The sequence below is a fragment of the Rhizophagus irregularis genome, chromosome 13, assembly GCF_026210795.1.
Source record: "Rhizophagus irregularis chromosome 13, complete sequence".
Classification (NCBI taxonomy): Eukaryota; Fungi; Glomeromycota; class Glomeromycetes; order Glomerales; family Glomeraceae; genus Rhizophagus; species Rhizophagus irregularis.
In genome coordinates, this window is record NC_089441.1 from 2,796,368 (window position 1) to 2,821,520 (window position 25,153).

At 25.7% G+C, this 25,153-nt stretch overlaps 2 protein-coding genes across 2 annotated transcripts; both read right to left on the reverse strand.

Moving 5' to 3' along the window:
- Window positions 1-3,976: 3,976 nt before the first annotated feature.
- OCT59_005187 (uncharacterized protein) lies at window positions 3,977-4,234 on the reverse strand (the record flags this gene model as incomplete). Its single annotated transcript, XM_066138210.1, has 1 exon — window positions 3,977-4,234. The coding sequence occupies one exon, from the start codon at window positions 4,232-4,234 to the stop codon at window positions 3,977-3,979; it is 258 nt and encodes an 85-aa protein (XP_065997377.1).
- A 372-nt stretch (window positions 4,235-4,606) lies between these two features.
- Window positions 4,607-4,987, reverse strand: OCT59_005188 (uncharacterized protein; the record flags this gene model as incomplete). Its single annotated transcript, XM_066138211.1, has 3 exons — window positions 4,607-4,674; window positions 4,753-4,814; window positions 4,890-4,987. The coding sequence occupies 3 exons, from the start codon at window positions 4,985-4,987 to the stop codon at window positions 4,607-4,609; spliced, it is 228 nt and encodes a 75-aa protein (XP_065997378.1).
- Window positions 4,988-25,153: the final 20,166 nt, after the last annotated feature.

Here is a 25,153-nt window from a genome sequence, read left to right on the forward strand (position 1 = left end):
TTTTTAGTTAAATAAACCATTTTGCAATGGTTTATATCAAAATGTTTTAAAAAACCGTTGTGAAACGGTTCTTTTCAATTAAATAAACTATTTCGCAACAGTTTATATTAAAATCTAAGGTTGTTTGTCTAAACCTCTTCAAAATCCTACGATTAGTTTCGTCAAAATTTTACTATAGATTTATTATAGTTTCAGCAGAGTTTCGGCAGTTTCAGCATTTATAATAAATTTTGGCAGTTTCACCTTTCTCCAAAGTTTCGCCAGTTTTTTAATATAACTTTAATATAGTTTCGGCAGAATTTCGCTTTTCGGCGAAACGCCATCTTGCCTAAACCCCTAGGTTTCGGCAAGCAATCTTATTAAAATCATTAAAAAAACCGTTGTGAAATGGTTTTTTTAGTTAAATAAACTGTTTTGCAATGGTTTATATTAAAATATTTTAAAAAACTGTTGCAAAATGGTCCTTTTTAATTAAATAAACCGTTTTGCAACGGTTTATATTAAAATCGTTAAAAAAACCGTTGCAAAACAGTTTTTTTAGTTAAATAAGCTGTTGCAAAACGGTTTTTTTAGTTAAATAAGCTGTTGCAAAACGGTTTTTTTAGTTAAATAAGCTGTTGCAAAACGGTTTTTTTAGTTAAATAAGCTGTTGCAAAACGGTTTTTTTAGTTAAATAAGCTGTTGCAAAACGGTTTTTTTAGTTAAATAAGCTGTTGCAAAACGGTTTTTTTAGTTAAATAAGCTGTTGCAAAACGGTTTTTTTAGTTAAATAAGCTGTTGCAAAACGGTTTTTTTAGTTAAATAAGCTGTTGCAAAACGGTTTTTTTAGTTAAATAAGCTGTTGCAAAACGGTTTTTTTAGTTAAATAAACTGTTGCAAAACGGTTTTTTTTAGTTAAATAAGCTGTTGCAAAACGGTTTTTTTTAGTTAAATAAACTGTTGCAAAACGGTTTTTTTTAGTTAAATAAACTGTTGCAAAACGTTTTTTTTTTAGTTGAATAAACTGTTGCAAAACGGGTTTTTTTAGTTAAATAAACTGTTGCAAAACGGTTTTTTTTAGTTAAATAAACTGTTACAAAACAATTTTTTTTAGTTAAATAAACTGTTGCAAAACGGTTTACATTAAAATCATTAAAAAAACTGTCGCGAAATAGTTCTTTTTAATTAAATAAACTATTTCACAACGGTTTATATTAAAATATTTTAAAAAACCGTTGCGAAATGGTTCTTTTTAATTAAATAAACTGTTGCGAAACAGTTCTTTTTAATTAAATAAACCGTTGCGAAATGGTTCTTTTAATTAAATAAACCGTTGCAAAATAGTTCTTTTTAGTTAAATAAACCATTTCGCAATGGTTCTTTTTAATTAAATAAACCGTTTCGCAACAGTTTACATTAAATTAAAATCATTAAAAAAAACTGTTGCAAAATGGTTCTTTTTAGCTAAATAAACCATTTCACAACAGTTTATACTAAAACAATTTAAAAAACCGTTGCGAAATGGTTCTTTTTAGTTAAATAAACCATTTCGCAACAGTTTATATTAAAATGATTTAAAAAACTGTTTCGCAACGGTTTATATTAAAATAATTTAAAAAACTGTTTCGCAACGGTTTATATTAAAATAATTTAAAAAACTGTTTCGCAACGGTTTATATTAAAATAATTTAAAAAACTATTGTGAAATGGTTCTTTTTAGTTAAATAAACCATTTTGCAATGGTTTATATTAAAATATTTTAAAAAACTGTTGCGAAACAATTCTTTTTAATTAAATAAACCGTTTTGCAACAGTTTATATTAAAACAATTTAAAAAACCATTTCGCAACAGTTTTTTTCGTTTAAATTAAAATAAAAAATGTTTCGCAATGTTTTTTATTAAATAAATCTTTAAAAAAATATTGCGAAACATTTTTTTAACTTCTGATTCAGATCGGATTCAGACTGGATCAGTTTTATCTGAATTGAATTCAAACCGAATCGAATCAAGCTTATTTCGGATTTAGATCAGATCGAATCCAATTATTTTTGATCTGAATTTGGATCAGATCAAATCCAACTTTTTTTGATCTGAATTCAGATCAGATCGGATTCATCTCAAATCTGATCTGATTCGATCTGTTCAGAATACTATAAGTAGGTGGCGTATTTCTAGTTTCAGATTAGCCTTAAAAGTACACTACTTACTCAAAAGTTTAGGACCACCCTATATTTGCAATTTTATGATAATTAAATGTATTTATTCAACTTAAAATATTTTAATTAAAATTTAATAGTAATATTTAACATTAAATGTATATTTTTTTATATTTTTTTATATTATAAATATAAATATAAATTTGAGTAAATTACCAGTCTACTTTCATAATTAACAATTAATAAAAATTTGACTGTAAATAAAATTGTTAAGAAAAATAATTTTAATAAAACTACATCAGATTTAATTTCTCCTAGTTAAGAGGATTAAAATAAGCTAAAGTTTGTTGAAATTGGTGCAGTAGATAAGGAGAAATTGACTGTTGATAACTAATCATTTATATATAAAAATTAAATGTAGATCATTTTATATATGTAAAATATCCTAAAATGTCAATATTTAGCAATCAATTTCTCCTTATCTACTGCACCGGTTTTAACAAACTTTAGCTTATTTTGATCCTCTTAACTAGGAGAAATTGAATCTGATGTAGTTTTATTAAAATTATTTTCTTAACAATTTTATTTACAGTCAAATTTTTATTAATTGTTAATTATGAAAGTAGACTGGTAATTTACTCAAATTTATATTTATATTTATAATATAAAAAAATATAAAAAAATGTACATTTAATGTTAAATATTACTATTAAATTTTAATTAAAATATTTTAAGTTGAATAAATACATTTAATTATTATAAAATTGCAAAATATAGGGTGGTCCTAAACTTTTAAGTAAGTAGTGTAGCTTAATGGAAAATGTTTTTATATAAGATTCTGTGACTTCTGTCTACTTGAAGAATTAAGTACTTAGTGGTATAGTTACCCTTAGGGATGATAGGATACTGGCATAAGGATGTCGTATGTAATTATTTTTAGAAGGTTGTAAAGTTGCAACAGGACCCCTGACATCACATATATTGAGTTTTAGCAAATTCAATCAAAATTAAGTTAAACTCATAATTTTAGATAGAGCAAATTGATTGAAAATTAATTAATAGTCATAATTATGAGTTTTAGCAAATTGTATTGATTTTACAAAGTCATATTTTATATTTGAGCAAATTGGTACTTTTTTTTAAATTTAACTTATCCTTTTTTTTAAACTTTATAAATAATATTTTTAAAAATATTAGTTTCAGAGTCCAGGTTATATTTTGGCCAAAATTAAGTATAATTCTGACCAAAATTAAGCATAATGCGGGCCAAAAACCGTCCATTTAGTTTCGCAACATTTTATTTTTTAATAATTATTTATTTAATTTATTATTTTTATTAATTATTATTTTATCTATAATCTACATATTTTAATTATAAAAATTGGCAGTTTAATTTATATTAATCATTTATTTTTTTATTGATAATAAAAGAAAAGATTATTAACTCATATTTTGAGTTTTAGCAAATTAGTATAGATTTGAATGTAATAATTTGATTTTTAGCAAATTAGGTCTATTTTAGCAGAAGCAAAAAGTACTTAAATTCATGCAGATCAGTTATGAGTTATATATGTGATGTCGGGGTGACCGTATCAGTTGCAACTATTACTTAGCATATGCAACACTTTTGTTGTAATTATAACACAAGTGTTATTTATGACATAGTGTTGTAATTACAACACAAGTAGTATTTACAACATAAGTAGTAATTACAACACAAGTAGTATTTATAATACATTATTGTAATTACAGCAATTACAATACTAAATTTATGATTTTTTATTATTATTTTAATTAAAACCTATACTATAACAATTATTAATCAATTATTAATATTTCATTATTTTTTTACTAGATCTGCAACATCAAAATCAGATTCACCATCATCATCACTAAAAAATCTGGTACATTGAGAAATAAATGTAAGATCTATTACTACCCATGGTAATAAATCAACTGTTTCTTCAATATCTAATTGAGTAATAGCATTAGTATTTTGAGATAAATTAGCATCAGATCCTTCTTCATCATTTAAATCAGTTAAATCAGAATCATCTGGCAAATCATCATATTCATCATCATTATTAACAGTTGTCATACTCACTAAATTTCTAATGTAATCTTCTTCATAAGTTTTAATATAACTTAATTCCTTTTTTGCATTACTTAAAATATACTGATGTACCTTTCCTAATGATTCTACTGTTTCAAGATTTAATCTTTACCGACGATTACCAAAAAACCAGCCAAATGAAGAAAATTGGCGCTCACAACTTGCTGAATATAAAGAAATACTAAAAAGTTTAGTTGCAAGTCGTTGTAATTGATTATTACCATCAAAAATAGTTAACCACTAGTCAATAAGTGATTCAGAAGAGGTGCTAAAAAATTCAGTATTATAAGAAGCTTTTTTGAGTTTTTATGCCTTTAATTGTTCTAAAAGATCTTTACATGATTTTTGCTTATGTCTTCAAAATTTCCAAAGTGTAGCTGCAGCGGTGCTTAATTGTAAAAACATTTCATCTTTAACTCTGCCATCTATAAATAATATTTAATAATAATAAAGTTAATATGATATTACATAAAATAGACCTAATTTTGTAATAAAAATATTACCTTTCCATGCTGGATGTAAGAAAAATGCCAACAAATATTGCAGATCATTAAATTCTTTATATCTATAATATATAAAAAATTTAGTGTTTCAGTTGTTAAATCAACTCAACATGATTTTAATAAAAAATATCAAATACCTTTTGTTAAAGATATTAATACAAGCCTGACGAAATGCTTTATAATCTACAGTACTAGTATTTTTTACAATTGCTGCAATATGAAATAAATGTACCATACAGTTAACTAATGTTGTTTTTTTGCTTTCTAAACTTAAAATTGCGTTTTTAATAGGTAACAAAGTATTACTTAAAACTTGAAGGTCATCATAAAATCTTCATGCCATTAAAATTTGAACAACAATAAAATTATTAATTTCACTACAGTTGTTTTCAAGTATCTATATAAATGTAATAATTTAATTAATTTTTTTAATAAATAAAATTTAAGTAAATATTAAAATAAAAATAAAGGAAAAATGAAAAAACAATACTAAGGAAAACGAAAAAAAATAAGAAAAAATAAGAAAAATAAAAAATATAAGGAAAAATGAAAAAAAAATAAGGAAAAATGAAAAAAAATGAAGAACAAAAAAAAAAAACAAAAAAAAATGAAGGAACAAAAAAAAATGAAGGGAAGACGAAAAAAAACAAAGGAGAATAAAAAAAAAGAAAAAAAATGAAGAGGTTATGAAAAAAAACAAAGGGAGGACGAAAAAAAATGAAGGAAAACAAAAAAAAAATAAAAGAGGAACGAAAAAAATGAAGAAATGAAAAAAACGAGAGAGGACAAAAAAAAATGAAGAACAAAAAAAAACAAAAAAAATTGAAAAAATGAAAAAAACAAAGAGGCGACAAAAAAAAATTAAGGACAAAGAGATGAAAAAAAATGAGAAGGATAAAACTTACATAATTAAACACTTTTTTGCATATTAAAACTGAATTAATACAGTTATATGTGGTAGTCTACTGGGTTTTTACAAAAGTTTTAAGCGTACCACCTTCGATATTTTTTTTTATAGTATCACGTAGTAATGATGCTGCAATATGCGATGCTTTAAAAAATGTGTCAACTATATTGCAGCGATAAAGTAATTTTTCGGCAAAAGGAATTTTAATAATATCTTGAGAAATAAGATTAAAACAGTGCGCAATGCACCTTAAATTCATAATATTGGGATATTTCAAAGAAATTGCTTTTCTAGCTGCCGAAATATTGGCAGCATTATCTGAAACAATTGCTCCAATTTTTTTTGGTCCAATTTTTTGGATCATTTTATCAATCTTATTTGTTAAAAATTCAGTTGTATGATGTTCTGAACTGAAATTTTGCAAAGAATATAAATATTCTTTGTGTGATGGTGTTATTAACATAAAATCCAAATAGATTGTTGTTTAGGGTCTGTCCATCCATTGATTGCTAAAAAATAATTGTTTAAATAAATAAGATAATTATTTAATTTAATATATATATAATATTCATTATAAAATACTTACCTATAGTAAAATTTCATTTCTTTCAATAATTTGATCAACTTTAGCATTTACTTTAGCAACTTCAGTTTCCAAAAGAATTTCTGTTAAACGTATATGAGATGGTAGATTATAATTTGCATTTAAACTTTTCAATAAGTTAATTATCAAGGGATTTTCTATGATCCAAAATGAAATACCGCAGTAGATGAACGCTCATACAAGTCCACAATCAATTTCATTAATCCAATTACTATTTAATTTTTCCTTTTTCTGAAAGTGATTGTTAATTTTAGCAGGACAAGCAGAAGCTTTATTTTTTTTATTTTTCATTATTTTTTGTTTTTTAAATGCATTTTGATAACTTTTAGCTTCATTATCAGATGAATAATATTTTCTTTTGTTTTCATTTTCATTTGCTACAACTTGGATAAAATATGATCGTACATCAGCTGATATATTTGTAGCAGTACAATGATTTGCAATATGTGCTCTAAGACTAGCTGGTTTTCCTCTACTCCATTTTTTATTACAAAAACTACATGTTGCTTCATAATGATCATTACCACGGCTTTTACCTCTCTTTATATATTGCCAAATATCTGTAAAAGAATATCCAGAATTTTTTTCCTTTGGGTTATTTATTTCATTATCACTAAAAATTACTATATCACCTTGTGATTAAGAGGGTTCTTCCATTAGCTTAAACTTTAAAGTAGTGCTTAATAAATAAAACAAGTAAAGTGATGTAAAACAAGTAAAAAAAGAAACACATAATGTGTAATGGTATAGTAAATCAGTGCATACGTTTATATTTAAATATGTACAGTGTAGATCAGAAAATCAATATATTACAATAGTATTACAATATTACCTTATAGCCGTAATATTACTACCTTAATACAACACTTTTTAGACTTAAGGTAGTAATAGGTTGCAATCTTTACTACCTTAACACAAAGTAGTAATAACTAATTATATACTACATCCTTATACTGGCCTAATAATACTTCATAAGAGGTAAAAAAAAGCCTAATCATAAACTAATAGCAAAATAAAAGGATAAAACTTCTAACATTCTCTATAAGGCCATTGGCATGTATGCAGTCCTATCCTTGAGGTTACTACTATACCTTGGGGAGGACTTCCTGTCTAGGTGGTCTGAAAGTATAATGTCTTTGTAGTAGTTTAACATTCTGTTAGGTCTTAGGCCAACCAAAGTGTTTGTGCATAGAATAAGTAGCATAGTTATGAGATTCGATTTCCTACTTTTTGGATCCTAGTTGGTGATCCCTAGTAGTTGTTAAGAGGTAATTCTGGACAGACACCTGCTACTTACTGTTCAAGTAGTCACTATAAAGTATACTATTTGAGGTTCACATCTGTACTATCAGTATTGGGTAATTGCAAGCTGTAGTGATTTTTAAATGAAATTTCGTACTTAAAATAATGGTATGGAAGTAAAGATGGTCGCCAGTCGTAGAAGATCGCGATGCTTACTGGTCACCTGCCTTAAAAAGACAGACCAGTCCGTCTCGTGTAGAACAGTGTGCTTTCAGTCTGAATTTAATTCTGATCAGATACGTAGTGTTGGCTGGAATTACCAAATATGGCAATCACGTGATCCTGGATAAATAGTTTAGCCACCAGGCAAAAAATTTTTTACTGGTTCTGTCATTGTAACACAAAATTTTTTGTGTTATACTAACTTGTAATTCTGGCTGGCACTATAAGTTCAGCCTGAATTAACAGCAAGATCGAAAAGACTAAAAGACCATGGTCCGTCTTAAGACTGGCAGTCCTAGGACTGAGTAGGACCGGTAGAACTGATAACCATCTTTATATGGAAGGGTACTAAATAGTTAATATTACCTATCAAAAATCCTTTATAAAAGTAGTGCTCAATCTTTAAGGGTTATAAAATAAATTGAGTATTATGAGTAGGTGACGTATTAGGATCCAAAGAATACATATAATACTGAGATCTAATTTTGTATAAACTTACTATGTAATTTCTTAATAAGTCATATGTTTGAAATTGTATAACCAAATAGCAGTTACGCAAAAAGTCAGATTTTTATTTGTATAACAATAATGATTTTTTACTATAAATAAGATTTCATTTTGTATAACAGATATTAAAATTTTTTTTATATACGTTTAAAATTTTTTATTTTTTTTATTTTTTGTTTTAAGAAATTTTTAAAATATTTTTTAATAAAGAGTTTTTTTATTTATTTTAAAAAACACTTGAAATATTTTTTAATAGAAATTGTTTTTTGTTTGAGAAGTTTTTAGAGGTTCGTTTAAAAACATTTTTTTAATAAAAATGATGAAATTTTTTTAAAATTCATTTATAAAATTAAAAAAAATACATTTTATTACATATCTCGGCATCCAGTGATCATAGAGAAATAAAACACAGCTTGTTAGATTTGTCTCAATATGATGAGTTGAATGGTGGTAGTTCATATTTCTAGGTACAATAAATGCCAAATTATGTGATAAAATGTAAAAATGCACAGTAGATGAAATACAAAGTGCCGATGTGTGGTATAGCTCAACACCTATCACACCTAAAAACACGAAACTACTACCATTTGATTCGTCTTGTCAAGATGAATCCAATGAGCTGTGTTTCATCTTTTTACAATCACTAAGTGGTGAAATACATAACAAAATGTATTTTCTTTTATTTTGTAGTATACGTCCAAATTTTTGCATAAAACTTATTATATTATACATATTGGGCATTAATATCTATAAGGTATTTAAAATTTTAACATGCAATTTTGTTTAAAAATTTTATTTAAGTTATTTTTTAATAATTATTTTTAAAGAAATTTTTTAAGTATTTGTTAGAACACTAGTCAAAATAATAAAATTCGACCTTAATAAAATTTGGCCTATATTCGACCAAATTCAAAAAAAATTCGACCTAAGTATATATTCGACATTGTTGAATTATGGTCGAATAGCATATTATAAAAAAATATGTAATGTGTTGATCACGTCGCGTCGCGTATCACTCGTGTACCATGTAATTAAGCACGATTAAAAGTTTAATTTAAACTTTCCTTCATGCTTTTTTCTTTGTCCTTCCCTTTTTCTTCGTCCTTCCCCTTTCCCTTGTTCCTTCTTTCACTTTTTTAAAAAACTTTTATAAAGTTTATTATATTTTATTTTTTTTTTAGGAAATTGGCTCCGAAGTTTAATATTCTAATAAACATTATTAACTTTTCTTTTTTTTTCGGAATGCATTAGGAACGGCCTCTTGGAACGATTTTGTGACTAAGAATGTGAAAAATGTGGAAGGTTAGTATATTCGGTTTTTTTTAAAAAAAATTTTATTATTGTTTTTTACTTACCTTATTCTTATTTCTTTAGGAACGGTCTCTTCTTTTGGGATGGTGATCGGGAATAGAGGTAAATGGGAAGTAGGTTAGCGGGTGTATTGGTGTGTTTATTGTAATTAAGAAACGTTCTAACGTTTCTCTTCTTTTTGTAGGATACTATTAAGCAAGCCGAAAGAACTAAGATTCGTCATAAGTATTACGAATCTTATTTTTTTTTCATTTTTTTTAATAAAGTGTAACGGTTCACTAACCGTTCTTATTTTTTTTATAGGTTTCAGTGGGCTTCTGACGAATGGAGGGACCAAGATTCGTAAGTAAGTACGAATCTTGGTTGTTTTTCTTTTTTTTTTAAGATTGTGAACGGTTACTAACTGTTCATTTTCTTTTTTTAGGTTTCGGGTGTCTCCAACGAATGGAAGAACCAAGATTCGTAAGTAAATACGAATCTTGGTTGTATTTTTGTTTTTTTTTTATAATTATAGAACGGTTTACTAACCGTTCTTTTTTTAGGTCTCGGGTGGGCTTCTGATGGATTTTGTGAGTATGAGTGAAGATGATGCAGATTATGTTATTATATGAAAAACCTATTCGTGTCAATAAAGTAAGCGGAAACATTTGTTGGAGAAGAAGAACCTAATTGAGAAGTTAGTTTGGTTTTATTGTTTGCTGTGTAGCATTGATGCTTCGTCATATTATTATTAGGCAAACCAGATAATCAACAGAAGTTAATTGTCAAATCTGGAAAAGTCTCGAGTTCTATTAAACACGGCCAAAAATCTGAATTATCAATTTATGATGAAGCTGCGGCAAATCAACAAAATCACAGATTCTTAGTCACGCTTCAAAAAGAATAGAGTCTAGAGTGTGTGGGAACCCTCTTGGTGAAGGGCGTTTTGGTCGTGTTTATATTGCAAGAGAAAAAACAAGAAAATTGTTGCTATCAAGTAATATTTAAAAAGAGTTTCGAGAAAATATTATGATAGAACAACTAAAACGTGAAGTGGAGATTCAGTCGTATTTGAAATATCCTCAATACGTTCATGCGTGCGCTTTTGGTGTTATCGTACGGACTCCCAACTCCCAAGGTATTAATATAATAATCAAATATCAAATTTATTTTACATATTTAATTTTATTAAGTCAAAATATTTAATTTAGATTGCATGAGATCCCGATACCGGTAATAGTAAAGGGTATGGGTTTATTTCATATTATAATTTCGATTCTCAGATGCGGCAATTGATGCAATGAACGGGCAATTTTGAATAAACCAATTATTGTATCATACGCATTCAAAAAGGATGATAAAGGCGAAAGAAATGAAAGTGCTGCAACTTCTGAATCGAATATATTACTTTCGATGGGTGACTATTTTTTTTTATTGGCATACCTTAGAACGGTTATTGGCAGCCCAAGTGAAGAAAATCAAAGTCTTTGATTGCAGATGTTCGTCCATCTACTGCATGCGCCAGGGACAAACACAACCATCGCTTAGACTATCTATGATAAACGGAGCGTCAGGAGTATTTTTATTTGATATGTTGTTTATCAAGAAAATGGATATGAAATCTATTATAATATAATTTATTTACATTACAATGCTATATCACTTAATCATCTCCGAAACCTTCTTTCTCTCTTCCCCTCTCACCCTTCCCTCTCCTTTTTTGTTTTTCCCTGCCATTCCTCTATCTCTTACTTTTGTAGGACGTTTCCTTGAAATTTTCTTCAGCTTCGGTAGATTTCTTTAGTAGGATGTGTAGATCAGGCGTCTTGGAATTGGGAAGTTTTTTTTTTTTATTATTAATTTTGATTTTTTTTATTAATTTTTTTTATCTTATAATTTGTAGAAATCAACAGTTTCGCACTTCCCGGATCGAATTGGTAAGTTTTTCACTTAAAAACTTTTTCTAAAAAATTTTTTTTTTATTATTAATTAATTTTTTTATTGTTTTTTTTTGTAGTTTCGGCTTCCTTATCCTGGATGATAGTTTTTAAAGTTTTGTTTTTCCAAATTTTTATTTCAGATCGAACTTGGACTTTATTTTTTTTCTTTAGTTATAGTGAGATGACTTTTAACATTCGTTTTTTTCAAAGATGCGATCATGTGATTGTGAAATTGTGTATAATTATTATATATTAGATAGATGCTAATATACATGTACTGTATATTTAAGTGTTTTAATAAATTAATAAATTTGAAATTGAAACTAAATTAATAAATAAATATTGAGACTTAAAATTTTGTGTCGATAATCATCCGAACTGCGCCTCAATTTGACGCCACTATTAGACCTAAATTCAACCTAGTCAAATTTAGGTCAAATGGTAGTGTAATGATGGCCGAATTTTCTTTCCGAATTTGAGACGATTGGCACCCTAAATGCGCCCGAAAATTCGACCTCAATTTGACACAGGTTAGATCATCATTCGACCTATATTCGACCTGGTCAAATTTAGGCTGAATTGTCCTTTTTCAACTAGTGGAATTTTTCAATAAAATTTATTTGAAATTTTTCTTTAAAAATTTTTTTTTATATAAACTCAGATTTATAATTGTATAATTTATAATAAAATTTGAACTTATGTGATGATTTTGTATAAAGCTTCTAATAAAATTAGACGTATAAAGTTATATTAATATTTTGGGTCTGGATCTGAGTTGTATATGTATTCTTCAGGGTCCTGGCGTATTCCTAGCTTCAGATCAGCCTAAAATGACTTGATGGCTTATATAAAGTTCTGTTTACCTGAGAAATTAAGACTCAGCAGTAGTATATTCTTCCTTAGGGATGATAGGATACTGACCTAATAATCAACCAAAAGAGATAAAAGGTCTACGTATGCTTACTATGAAAGTAAAAGGATAAAATTACCGATTCGATTTGTCTCAGTGAGACGATTCTAATAAGCTATGGTTAGTATGGTACATCTTTGTACAATTATTAGATGCTAAGTTATTTAATATATTCTTTATATAATTGTGATTATAAACAATTCTTTTTAATATAAGATTTTTGAAGATAGATGTGATAGTTAAGGTTGCTTGCCGAAACCTAGGGGTTTAGGTAAGATGGCGTTTCGCCGAAAAGCGAAATTCTGCTGAAACTATATTAAAGTTATATTAAAAAACTGGTGAAACTTTGGAGAAAGGCGAAACTGCCAAAACTTATTATAAATGCCGAAACTGCTGAAACTTTGCTAAAACTATAATAAATTTATAGTAAAATTTTGACGAAACTAATCGTAGGATTTTGAAGAGGTTTAGACAAGCAACCTTAGTGATAGTAACTATAGATAGATTGTGACTATATAGAATAGATTTTAATAATAAAGTGTTTTGAACATTCAATTGGTGTAACTATATAATAGAATGTAACTATAACGGAAGTAATTATAGAGGAAATTGGCTGTATTTATATTTATTTTTTTTCAAACTTTATAATATAATTTTAGCACTTTAGTTAAATAAAATACTGTACTATTCAATCCTTTTTTTACTATGAGATGTTTAATTTTGGGTACTTTTAGATAAATTATTAAATTGTCTTTATTAACATGAATTGTCAATATAAAAATAATTTAATAATTATCTAATAATTATTTAATATTACATTGTGATATTTATTATGTAATATGATACAAATTAAATATGAATACTATACAATTGTCACTGGTTATAATGAACTTGTTTGTATTGAAAATTTGTTATACTAAACTGGGTTTTATAGAACTAATTTTTTTTATAGTAAATTACACTGGATATAACAAAATCAAATAATAAATTGCTATATATCACATCTAAACTTATTATAGCTAATCCAAATATATTAAATGCATATTTAATATACTGAATTGTCACGTGACTTATATAAATAGCTAATACAGTGACATCTCTATAAGTGCATCCTTTATAAGTGCACGCACTATATAAATTTTCTTTAAGTGCATGGTGGCTTTATTGGTGAGTTTAGTTTCAACTTATAAGAACTCTTAATATTTTACTCTCTATAAATGCACATCCTCTCTAAGTGCACATTCTACTATTTTTTTACTATAGTTCTAAGAAAGGTGCACTTAGAGAGGTGTTACTGTATAAAGATAATTGCATTACTAAGGTTTAATAGAGAAAAGAAGTTAGTCTTTCTACTAAACAAAGTGCGAAATTTGTAAAATGAAAGAAAAAGGCTTAACATTTCAAAATGTAAAATTTGTGCAAAAATATAATGTTAGAAAGTTTATAATTACTGATATTTTAAGAAAAAGTAATTATTAATTTACAATTACAGAAAATCAAAAGAATACTAAAAAATTTTACAAATTAAAATGACTACAACTGGAAGATGCATTTAGTTTATAAGTTGATAATGCATTTTTAAAGGTGAAGGCAGGTTATTTTGCTGAACAATTTTCAATAGAAGGTTTTTATCATTTAGAGGGTTGGTTAGATGGCTTTAAAAAATAGTATAATTTATGTCAGTTTAAAAGCAAGGTGAAGTTAAAAGTACTTTTTTGACTGAATTAATAGAAAAAGATTATTTTATTTTACAATAACTCTTTACATCTTACAACCCTAAAGATATTTGAAATGGTAATGAAACTAGCTTATTCTAAAAGATGAAACCTTTATTTTAGAGTTTTAGCATATAATTCTCTATCAAAACATAAAAAAAAGAAATTTTATATTACAATATTTTATACAACTGGCAGTAAACTAACATTTATTTATAAATACAAAACTTCTTGTGTTATGAAAAACATTAATTATAAAAACCTTCCAATTTATTACTTTTGGAATAAAAAGCATGGATTTAAATTAGTATTTTTAATGAAATTTTTCTTAAACTCAATAAATAATAAGACAAAAAAAATGAAAAATAATTTTTTTAATTAATAATGTATCAATACATCTCATTTTAAATGAAATTTAAGAAAGTTGGATAGTATAGATGTGAAATTTCTTTTACCAAATATTACCACTAAACTTCAGTTTTATGATATAGGGATCATTCATTTATTTAAGTATTATTACAAATATTTTTTCATTCAGAATAGAATTGATATATATGATGATGTATAGGATAGTAAAAGAACTTGCAAATTATACTATTTATGATGTAGCTGAAGCATAGTTAACAGTATCTTCTTAAACAATTTTAAACTGTTAGAAAAAAATGGATATTAAATATTAACGAAATTAAGAATTTTCTGATAATGGTTCAGTATTTTCTGATGATAGATATGCAAAACTATATAATATAATTTTTTGAAATTAACATTAACTTCTATTTTTTTTAGTTTTGATATAAATATAATTGATGAACTTGAAGTGTTAATTTTTTAGCTTTCAAATAGTAATCTTAATGCATATGAATATCTTCATATTAAAGGTAGACTTATAAATTTTGAAATAATTAATACTATACTAAATGCAAATAAGGAAGATATGATAGATAAAATCAAATTTATACTTATATTAGAAAAAGTAAATCTAACAGATGCAAAAAAAGCTATAGATAAAACTATAAAATTTTTGTATAAACAGAAACTGGAATTTGATAATGCAAATAAAGAGTTAAAGATTTTAAAAAAATTGCATAAAAAAGTAAAACTTTTAATTGTAAATAATTTTAAACAACTTGTTTTTCATTATTTTCAATATAATAATAATGTTTAAATAGCCAGTTATAGTTGTTAATAAAATAATATTGTAGTACATTGTGCATTTTATTAATTTTAAATAATAAATTTAAATATAATGGTTATGTGCAGCTAAACTATTGGATAAAATTTATATACTGAACAGTTTAGTATATAACATAAATATTATATATTGAATTTATTATTTACTGAACCAAATCTCTTAGAACAGCTAATTTATTATATCCTATATAGCAATAGCAAATTCATTAATTTTGATGAAAATTAATAGCTTTTAAAAATTTAAATAATGATATATAGCATTAAATTGTTTTTATTGTAAATTTAAAATTTTATTGATAAATTCATTACAATTTAGTTGAAATTTAATAAATATTAATTTAATGGATCATTTTAACGCTCACCAGTGGTGAAATTCACCCAAGGTAAAGTTCACCTATATTACATAATTTATTAAAATTTAAATTGTTTTGTTTTGAAAAAAATAATAATTTTATTAATAAAAATATTTATATAAAATATATAGTTTAAATATAATAATATATTATACAATAATTTATAATTTAGTATTATTATAAAAAATGGATAAATCCTATAAGTATTAAGTAGATTTTATACTGCTAAACAACTTTCAATTAATAAAGGAAGTAAATTTCATTTGACTAAAGTGGTGAAATTACACTCTAAAGTTAGTAAATGGAAAAAAGAAAAATTCGAAAGTTAGTACTATGATGAAAATGTAGATTTCTCCATATGTATTATACCTACACCCATGAAAATTAATATACAAGTAGTTTCGACCTTGCTGAACAATTTTCAATTAATTTAGTAAGTCGATTTCATTTGACTAAAGTGGTGAAATTACGCGCGGAAGTTAATAAACAAAAAAAAATTTCAAAAGTTAGTACCGTTATGAAAAATGTAGATTTCTCCATATGTATTATACCTACACCCATGAAAATTAATATAAAAGTAGTTTCGACCTTGCTGAACAATTTTCAATTAATTTAGAAAGTCGATTTCATTTGACTAAAGTGATGAAATTACGCTCTAAAGTTAGTAAACAAAAAAAAGAAAAATTCGAAAGTTAGTACCATTATGAAAAATGTTGGTTTCTCCATATATATTATACCTACACCCATGAAAATTAATATATACGTAGTTTCGACCTTGCTGAACAATTTTCAATTAATTTAGAAAGTCGGTTTCATTTGGCTAAAGTAGTAAAATTACGCTCTGAAGTTAATAAATGAAAAAATAATTTTGAAAGTTAGTACCATTATGAAAAATATGGGTTTCTTTATATGTATTATACCTACACTTATAAAAAATAATATACAAGTAGTTTTGGCTCTGTTGAACAACTTTTAATTAATAAAAAAAATTGATTTCATTTGACTTAAGTAGTGAAATTACACTCTAAAGTTATTAAATAAAAAATATAAAACTTTAGGAGTTAAACAGTTAGTAGTGTTATAAAAACACAAATTTCTCTATAAATTTCATTTCTAATTTATGAAATTGAGTTGTATGGGTTTAATAGTATGTTTGGAAAAAAAGGTACAGTTTAAAAAAATTCATAAAAAAATTTTTATTTACGTGTATGAAATTGTAAAACGTAATACAAACAAAATTAATATAAAACTAAAATTATCATATTACTGGTGAATTTCACCAGAGGTAAATTCACCCCTGGTGAATATAAAATTAATCCTAATTTAATTATATAAAATTTAATGATAAAAGTTAATATTAAATTAATACTACGTACTGCTTAATTTTGGAATGGTATGAACCAGGACCCCGAAGAATACATATACAACTCAGATCCAGACCCAAAATATTAATATAACTTTATACGCCTAATTTTATTAGAAGTTTTATACAAAATCATCACATAAGTTCAAATTTTATTATAAATTATACAATTATAAATCTGAGTTTATATAAAAAAAAATTTTTAAAGAAAAATTTCAAATAAATTTTATTGAAAAATTCTAACAAATACTTAAAAAATTTCTTAAAAAACAACTATTAAAAAATAACTTAAATAAAATTTTTAAACAAAATTGCATGTTAAAATTTTAAATACCTTATAGATATTAATGCCCAATATGTATAATATAGTAAGTTTTATGCAAAAATGTGTATACTACAAAATAAAAGAAAATACATTTTGTTATGTATCTTACCACCCAGTGATCGTAAAAAGATGAAACACAGCTCGTTGGATTCGTCTTGACAAGACGAATCGAATGATAGTAGTTTCGTGTTTCTAGGTGTGATAGGTGTTGAGCTATACCACACATCGGCACTTTGTATTTTCGTCCACTGTGCATTTTTACATTTTATCACATAACTCGGCATCTATCGCACCTAGAAATATGAAACTACCACCATTCGACTCGTCGTATTGAGACGAATCTAACAAGCTGTGTTTCGTTTCTCTACGATCACTGGATGCCGAGATATGTAATAAAATGTATTTTTTTTTTAATTTTGTAAATGAATTTTAAAAAAATTTCATCATTTTTATTAAAAAAATGTCTTTAAACGAACTCCTAAAAACTTCTCAAACAAAAAACAATTTCTATTAAAAAATATTTCAAGTGTTTTTTAAAACAAATAAAAAAACTCTTTATTAAAAAATATCTTAAAAATTTCTTAAAACAAAAAATAAAAAAAATAAAAAATTTTAAACGTATATAAAAAAAATTTTAATATCCATTATATAAAATGAAAATCTTACTTATAGTAAAAATCATTATTGTTATACAAATAAAAATCTGACTTTTTGCGTAACTGCTATTTGGTTATACAATTTCAAACATATGACTTATTAAGAAATTACATAGTAAGTTTATACAAAATTAGATCCCAGTATTATATGTATTCTTCGGGGTCCTGAACCGTATTGTAAGTTTAGAAGACTTAAGTAAAGTTGTTTAGCATATTAGAGATCCTGGGCAAAACTGAAATATTTAGTCATTTGATTAAACTGAAATAATTTAGACATTTAAAATTAAAAGACAAAATGCCAAAATTTAATATTCTATAGTATTTATAGATTTTTTATAGATTTCCATGGATTTTTAATTTTAATAATTACTTATAAAAAAAAAAATTTATATTTTTTTTTTTCTGCAATGCATTTGATAGTTTATTAAACAGTAAAATTGACTTCAGAAAATACATAAAGTATAAAAAACTCTTAAATCTAACTATCTAACATCATTAATTACCAAACCACTCATCATGCTTAAGGTTACTTGTCTAAACCTCTTCAAAATTCTACGATTAGTTTTGTTAAAATTTTACTATAGATTTATTATAGTTTTGGCAGAGTTTTGGCAGTTTTGGCACTTATAATAAGTTTTGGCAGTTTCGCCTTTTTCCAAAGTTTCGCCAGTTTTTTAATATAACTTTAATATAGTTTCAGCAGAATTTCGCTTTTTGGCAAAATGCTATCTTGCCTAAACCCCTAAGTTTCGGCAAGCAACCTTAATCATGCTATTAAAGCACCCCACGTGTGTACTGTTAGGTGAAGTTTTTGCTCAAAGGGTATAGTTTGTGTCGTCGTGTGAAATGGCCATTCCCAGCGTAAATGCCGTTTTTATTGCCAAAGCTTATCGCAAGACCCTACTTTACATTGCAAATAAAAAAGAAAAAAAAAACAAATTTTAACATTGTGAATGAATAAGACCCTGATGTATAAATTCCATTTAGATTGATCCTTTCACAAGTGTCCTGAAAGTGTAAGGAGAATAAAGCTCTGCATGAAATGAAGTCAAGCTATGGTAATGGGCTTTTCGAAGCTCAGCTGAACCTGAACCGAGCCATGACAATTGGCTGAGAATGCGAAACCAACTCGAAAAGAAGCTCGAGAATAAAATAGCTCAAAAAAGTTCAAAACTGTATAAGTCAGCTCAAAAGGCTCGAGCTGACTTGTAAGTTATCATACAAAAAATGTTGCGAAACGTTTTTATATTATAATATATTAAAAAAATATTTCACAACGTTTTTTTTCGATATTCTAATAAAAAACAGGGTGAAACATTTTTTCGTAATAATATATTTAAGAAAAAAACGTTTCGCAACATTTTTTTCGATATTTTAATAAAAAACGTTGTGAAAACGTTTTTTCAAAATATTATATTTAAAAAAATGTTTTGCAACATTTTTTTTGATATTTTTAATAAAAAAACATTGTGAAAACGTTTTTTATTAATAATATATTTAAAAAAAATGTTTCGCAACATTTTTTTTCAATATTTTAATGAAAATGTTGCAAAACATTTTTTTCAAAGTATTATATTAAAAAAAACATTTTGCAACGTTTTTTTCAATGTTTTAATTAAAAAACGTTGCGAAACGTTTTTTCGTAATAATATATTTAAGAAAAAAATGTTTCGCAACATTTTTTTCGATATTTTAATAAAAAACGTTGCGAAAACGTTTTTCAAAATATTATATTTAAAAAAAACATTTCACAACATTTTTCGATATTTTTAATAAAGAAATGTTGTGAAAACATTTTTTATTAATAATATATTTAAAAAAAAACGTTTTGCAACGTTTTTTTTCAATGTTTTAATAAAAACATTGCGAAAATGTTTTTTTCAAAATATTATGTTAGAAAAAAATGTTTCACAACATTTTTTTTCAATGTTTTAATTAAAAAACGTTGCGAAAACATTTTTTTCAAATATTATATTAAAAAAAAAACATTTCGCAACATTTTTTTTGGATGTTTTAATTAAAAAACGTTGCGAAAATATTTTTCTTAATAATATATTTAAAACAAAAATGTTTCGCAACGTTTTTTTCAATGTTTTAATAAAAAACGTTGCGAAACATTTTTCTGAAGATAAAGCTTGAGCCTAGCTTGGCTCGAGCCAGGTTTTTAATGGCTGACTCACTTGCTTCGAGCCAAAATTTTTTAAAATTTTTTATGGCTCAGCTCATTCCGGCTCAGGCCAGAATTTTTTTTTTGAGCCAAGCTGAGCCAGACTGTGGCTCGGCTCAAGCCAGCTCGTGCGGAGCTTTAAAGGAGAAAGTAGCATTTTCTATCCGAGTCATAGGATCTTAGAACGCATTATAAAACCAGAACTGGTCAGATAAAGCGAAACATTCCCAATTCTTGGAATTGTCCAATCGTATTTGGCCCCATTACATTTGGACCGTTTACAAGTTGTATGTTGTATAAAAAGGCAGACTCTAACATCAGATGTCTATTGTCATGACTTAAATGTTTGAACACTGTAAGCTGCCAACCATCATCATTCCCATTCAACCTAACAAGGTAAGCTCTATCCAAATTTATAAGGGAAAGTAAAGAAATAATGCTATAACTATATCTAAAAAATTTTACTAAATAAATGTAGTGAATAATAGAAAAAAAAATTAAAAGATGAACAAAAAAGAAAATCTGGGTGCCATAATATTGAAGTTTGTTTTTATCCTACTTTCTCTAAGGTGTATATGCATAATCGAAAATGAGATCTAAGGTCTTTATCAAAGGTTGTTTAAAGAAAAACCAGATTCAGTTAGTTCCACAATATCGGATAAAGGATGGACCAAACATTATACCAAAAAAACCATCAAAATTCCATAAAAAGTAATCCGTTTTGTAAGTTGTTTCAAAATAGAAGTTTTCTTTCAAGTTGTGAGTTATTTGTTGTTGTGCTAGCAATTTGCGAAAAGCAACCAAAAACACGTCAAATTTATAATATGATTTGATCTAAAATTCTTCAGATGGTGTCCTAATCGGAAGTCTTATGACTTGATGAATAGAAAATACTGACGGGTATGAGTAAATAATAGGCATTGAAGAAGGTGTAGAAGGAGGTAAAGGTATGTATAGTTTAAAACATTCGAGTAAGCTAGTTAAAATCTCCTAGAGATAGTATTGTGTATAATGCTTAAGTTGTTGTAGAGCTGTCACGTATTTCTTGATAGCCTGGTTGAGTATCTTGAATAGCAAGAGTCCGTTGGTGTAAAGAAAATGGTTGTGGAGAAAGTCCACAAAATCTTTATTATTTAGAAGTTCGTTGATTATTCTTTCCATGTCCAAGGTTTATTTATTCCGCTTAAAAAAGATAGTTTAAGTTTGTCCTCATCTCGTCATTATCCAAAGCTTGCTTATTCTGGACGGTACGCCTCTCCAAACTGTCTTGAGTCCAGAAACCTCACAAAGAAAAGAAAAACGCGTAAGATAAGAAAAAGGTGAAGAAAAAAATTTTCTAACTCTAAAATAAACCACTACAGGTTCTTTGCTATCAATCAAGGCTATGCTTGAAGTGTATAAAATAAAATAAAAGTGTATAAAATATAAGCGAAAATAATAAAAAAATAAAAAAAATTATATTGAAAAAATATGGTCTAGACGTTTAGGAAAGAGTTCAAAAAAAAAAAATTTATATTAAAATATAATATTTTTTAAAGAAATTTATAATATATGTATAATATAATTTCATATATTTTTATAATAAAACTATAATTTTATATAATTAAAATTTAAACTTAAAAATTATTACTATATAGTTTAGTTAATGACAAAACTGAAACTAGTTGGTGATAAAACTGAAATTTTTGGCAAAAAGAGTTTAACTAGGTATCACTATAGCATATACAGAATTATTCTATATACTGCTAAATAGATTTTTCACTTTATAATATAAATTTAGGTTTAAAAATTAAAGTAAATTCATTCTGTTTCAAATATAAATTAGGGGCGTGCCAGAAATCAGCTGATTTGAAAGGGGTGGGGGAGTCGGCCATCCTTAACCTGATCCACCGGTCCAGATGCTTATTCTGGACCAGTCAACTTTTGATTGGCTAATCAGCCCTTTTATTACATAACTCCGGCATAATTTATTTTATCTCTTACTCTTCCTATCTTTCACTCTTTCTCTATTCTTTTTTGTGGTATGTTAGTACTTAGTATTTCATATTTCATTTCAGTTTGTATATTTTAATTTTAGTTGTATTTATTGTAGTTTTATGATAATACTAAATGTTTTTTATTTTCTTTTTGAAGAGTTTTATGATATATTGATATTATTCTGGAAATCAAGTGTTTTTTTTTTAAGTTTTGGGGTTAAGCAAAGTTGTTGAAAAAAGGTTGTAAATTACGCATTTATAACAAAACTTTTAAAGCTAATATAATACTATTACTTTGTACTTTTGTTTTGATATTAACGTTAAAATAATTTTAATAATAAAATTACAGTAAAAAATAATGTAAAGACCTTTTTTATAAAGTTATATATGCAATTTTACTTATTTATTAATAAAGTTTAATAAAATGCATACCAGAGTACAAATTTTAAATAACATATTACTTTAAAATGGTAGTATTAAATGCTTTAAAAAAAGGCATTTCGTACCTTTTTTTTAAAAAAAAACGCGAATTGTTTTTTTTTCCAAGACAAATGTTACACAAAACAATCTCATCCAATTAGATTTGCTGGTCCAGGATAAGCATCTGGACCGTGGCCCAGGATAAGGATGCTCGGGGGAGTCAAGCTTTAGATCAGGTCTATATATATCACATGACATTTATATATTTAAATATAGGGTATTGCTAAATATCACCAGTGGTGATCATTACCACATGTAAAATATTTTTTGAATTTTCAAAAATTTTTGACTGAGATATTATTCTAATTATAATATAAATATTATTACTATATGTAAATTTATGGGTAGAACAAGTTTGCTTTAGATTATAAAGACTGTTGTTTAGATAGTTTTTGAGAAAAATAGGAAAGTTTGATTTTATAAGCAAAATACAATTTTTTGTTTTAAAAAAGATTTTTTTTAGTTAAATTTTCAAAATTTTAGTGTAATTAGTATCTACTTAGGTTTATTTTACACATTTATTATTTAAATTGAAATTTTTGAAAAAAAATTTATGATGTGTTTTTTAACTCTGGCCAAAATTATAATTTTCGGCCAGAATTAAGTGGTGTGGTGACGATCACCACTGGTGATATTTAGCAATACCCTTAAATATAAATGTAAGTAATTTAATTATTTTTATATAATTATTATAATGCAATTATCTTGACTTCTAGTGATCCAATTTTAATAAACTTTTTTTTAATTTATAGCTCTCATTTAGCTCTACAAATCTAGCTTTACAAAACAAAAAAAAGTTTGTTCAAATTAAATTGCTAGAAGCTAAGATATTTGTATTTACATTATAATAATTATTATAATGCAATTATCTTGACTTCTAGTGATCCAATTTTAATAAACTTTTTTTTAATTTATAGCTCTCATTTAGTTCTATAAATCTAGCAATATTTAATAGTAATAATTTTTTTAGCCAATCAGATTTCAATCAGGGTTAAGGCTACTAATTGAGAGAAATCAGCTGATTTCTGACACGCCCTTTAGATATTAATTTTATTAAAATAATTAAATATTTATTTAGTAATTAGCATTTTTTTTCAATTTTTATTAAAGATTTTAAATAATATATTTGCTTATTAAATTTAATAAAAATATTATTTTTTGAATTTTTTTATTGTAAAATAAAATAATAATATTCTATTCTATAGTTAGTTTAAATTTATTTTAATATTTAAATAGATAACTTACAAACTGTATCTTAGACTTTTTCTTTTTTTCTTTTTTTTCTTTTCCTTTTTTTTGTCTTCTGATAAATATGTACAACATAAGCCAATCAAAAAATTTGAATGCCTATTTGTCACCTCCTGTAAGTTGTATGAATTTTATGCATATCCTAAATGTGTGACAGATTATGCCGATAATAAATTTTACTTTTTTTGGAAATGATTGACAAATGTGTCACAGACAGTTTTCTACAAAAATAAAAAAACTTATGTTCAAAAACCTTAAAATTATATAGAGGGATGTAATTTTGCCTGCTCTGCAATTTTATTTACATACTTAAACAATATGTTCGGCGTAACCAGTCACACATTTAGGACGTGCCATTTAGGACGTGCCAATTTAATTAAATATTACGCCATTTATATAATCAATTCAAAATTAAATTTATATTTATACAGTTACAGTATTTTGATAATTCCCCTCAGCTTTTCAGAATTTATGTTGTCATACATTAAAGTAGTTAGCTAACAAAAACTTATGAAATTATTTTTTTCTAAATATAGTAAAACATCCGTTAGACAATTTAAATCCTGTACTTTAGTATTCAGTCAGGCCAACATTGTTTAGATTTAAATGACATAATTATTTATTTTTAGAATATTCATCATTGAATTCGATTTTGCCGTAATACAAATATTGCGTGTTCTTTCGTGATTTTCTAATCATAGTTCGCACTTTCTCTTGCTACATAAATTCAAAAAAAAAAAAAGATTATTTGAATAATAAGCTTATTATAAAATAATAAATTCGAGTATCGGATATTTGCAAACTATAAAATAAAATGTTCAGTACACGCGAGAAAGTAAAGTGGTACGATACAATTTTACCTTGTAAAAGATCTGTTGTGCATATGGATTGCATCGAGACAGGTAATTTATTTTTCTTTGTATGGTAGCTTGATGCACAAGGTAATTTGGTACTTGATACAGTAACACAATTTCAGGTTTAAATTTAGAAATAATAACTATTGTGTAATTTCTCGCCTCTAATTTATATAAATATGCATCAACCCCTCTATCAAACTTCGAGTAAAAAAAATTTTAAATCTTTTTCAACCGTTTAACAACTTTTTATAGCTTATCGTTATAAAAGTGTAAAATATAGAAACATCGAATAGTATTTGAGAGAAATTTTGTATCTCTTATCTCTTGTATATAAAACTAGATTTCAACATTTTTGCCTTCCTGACATTACTTTGAAGCATTTGCTGGACAATCGCATCATCCCTTATAATATCCATTATATCACTCCTAAAATTTTTTCATTAAAATT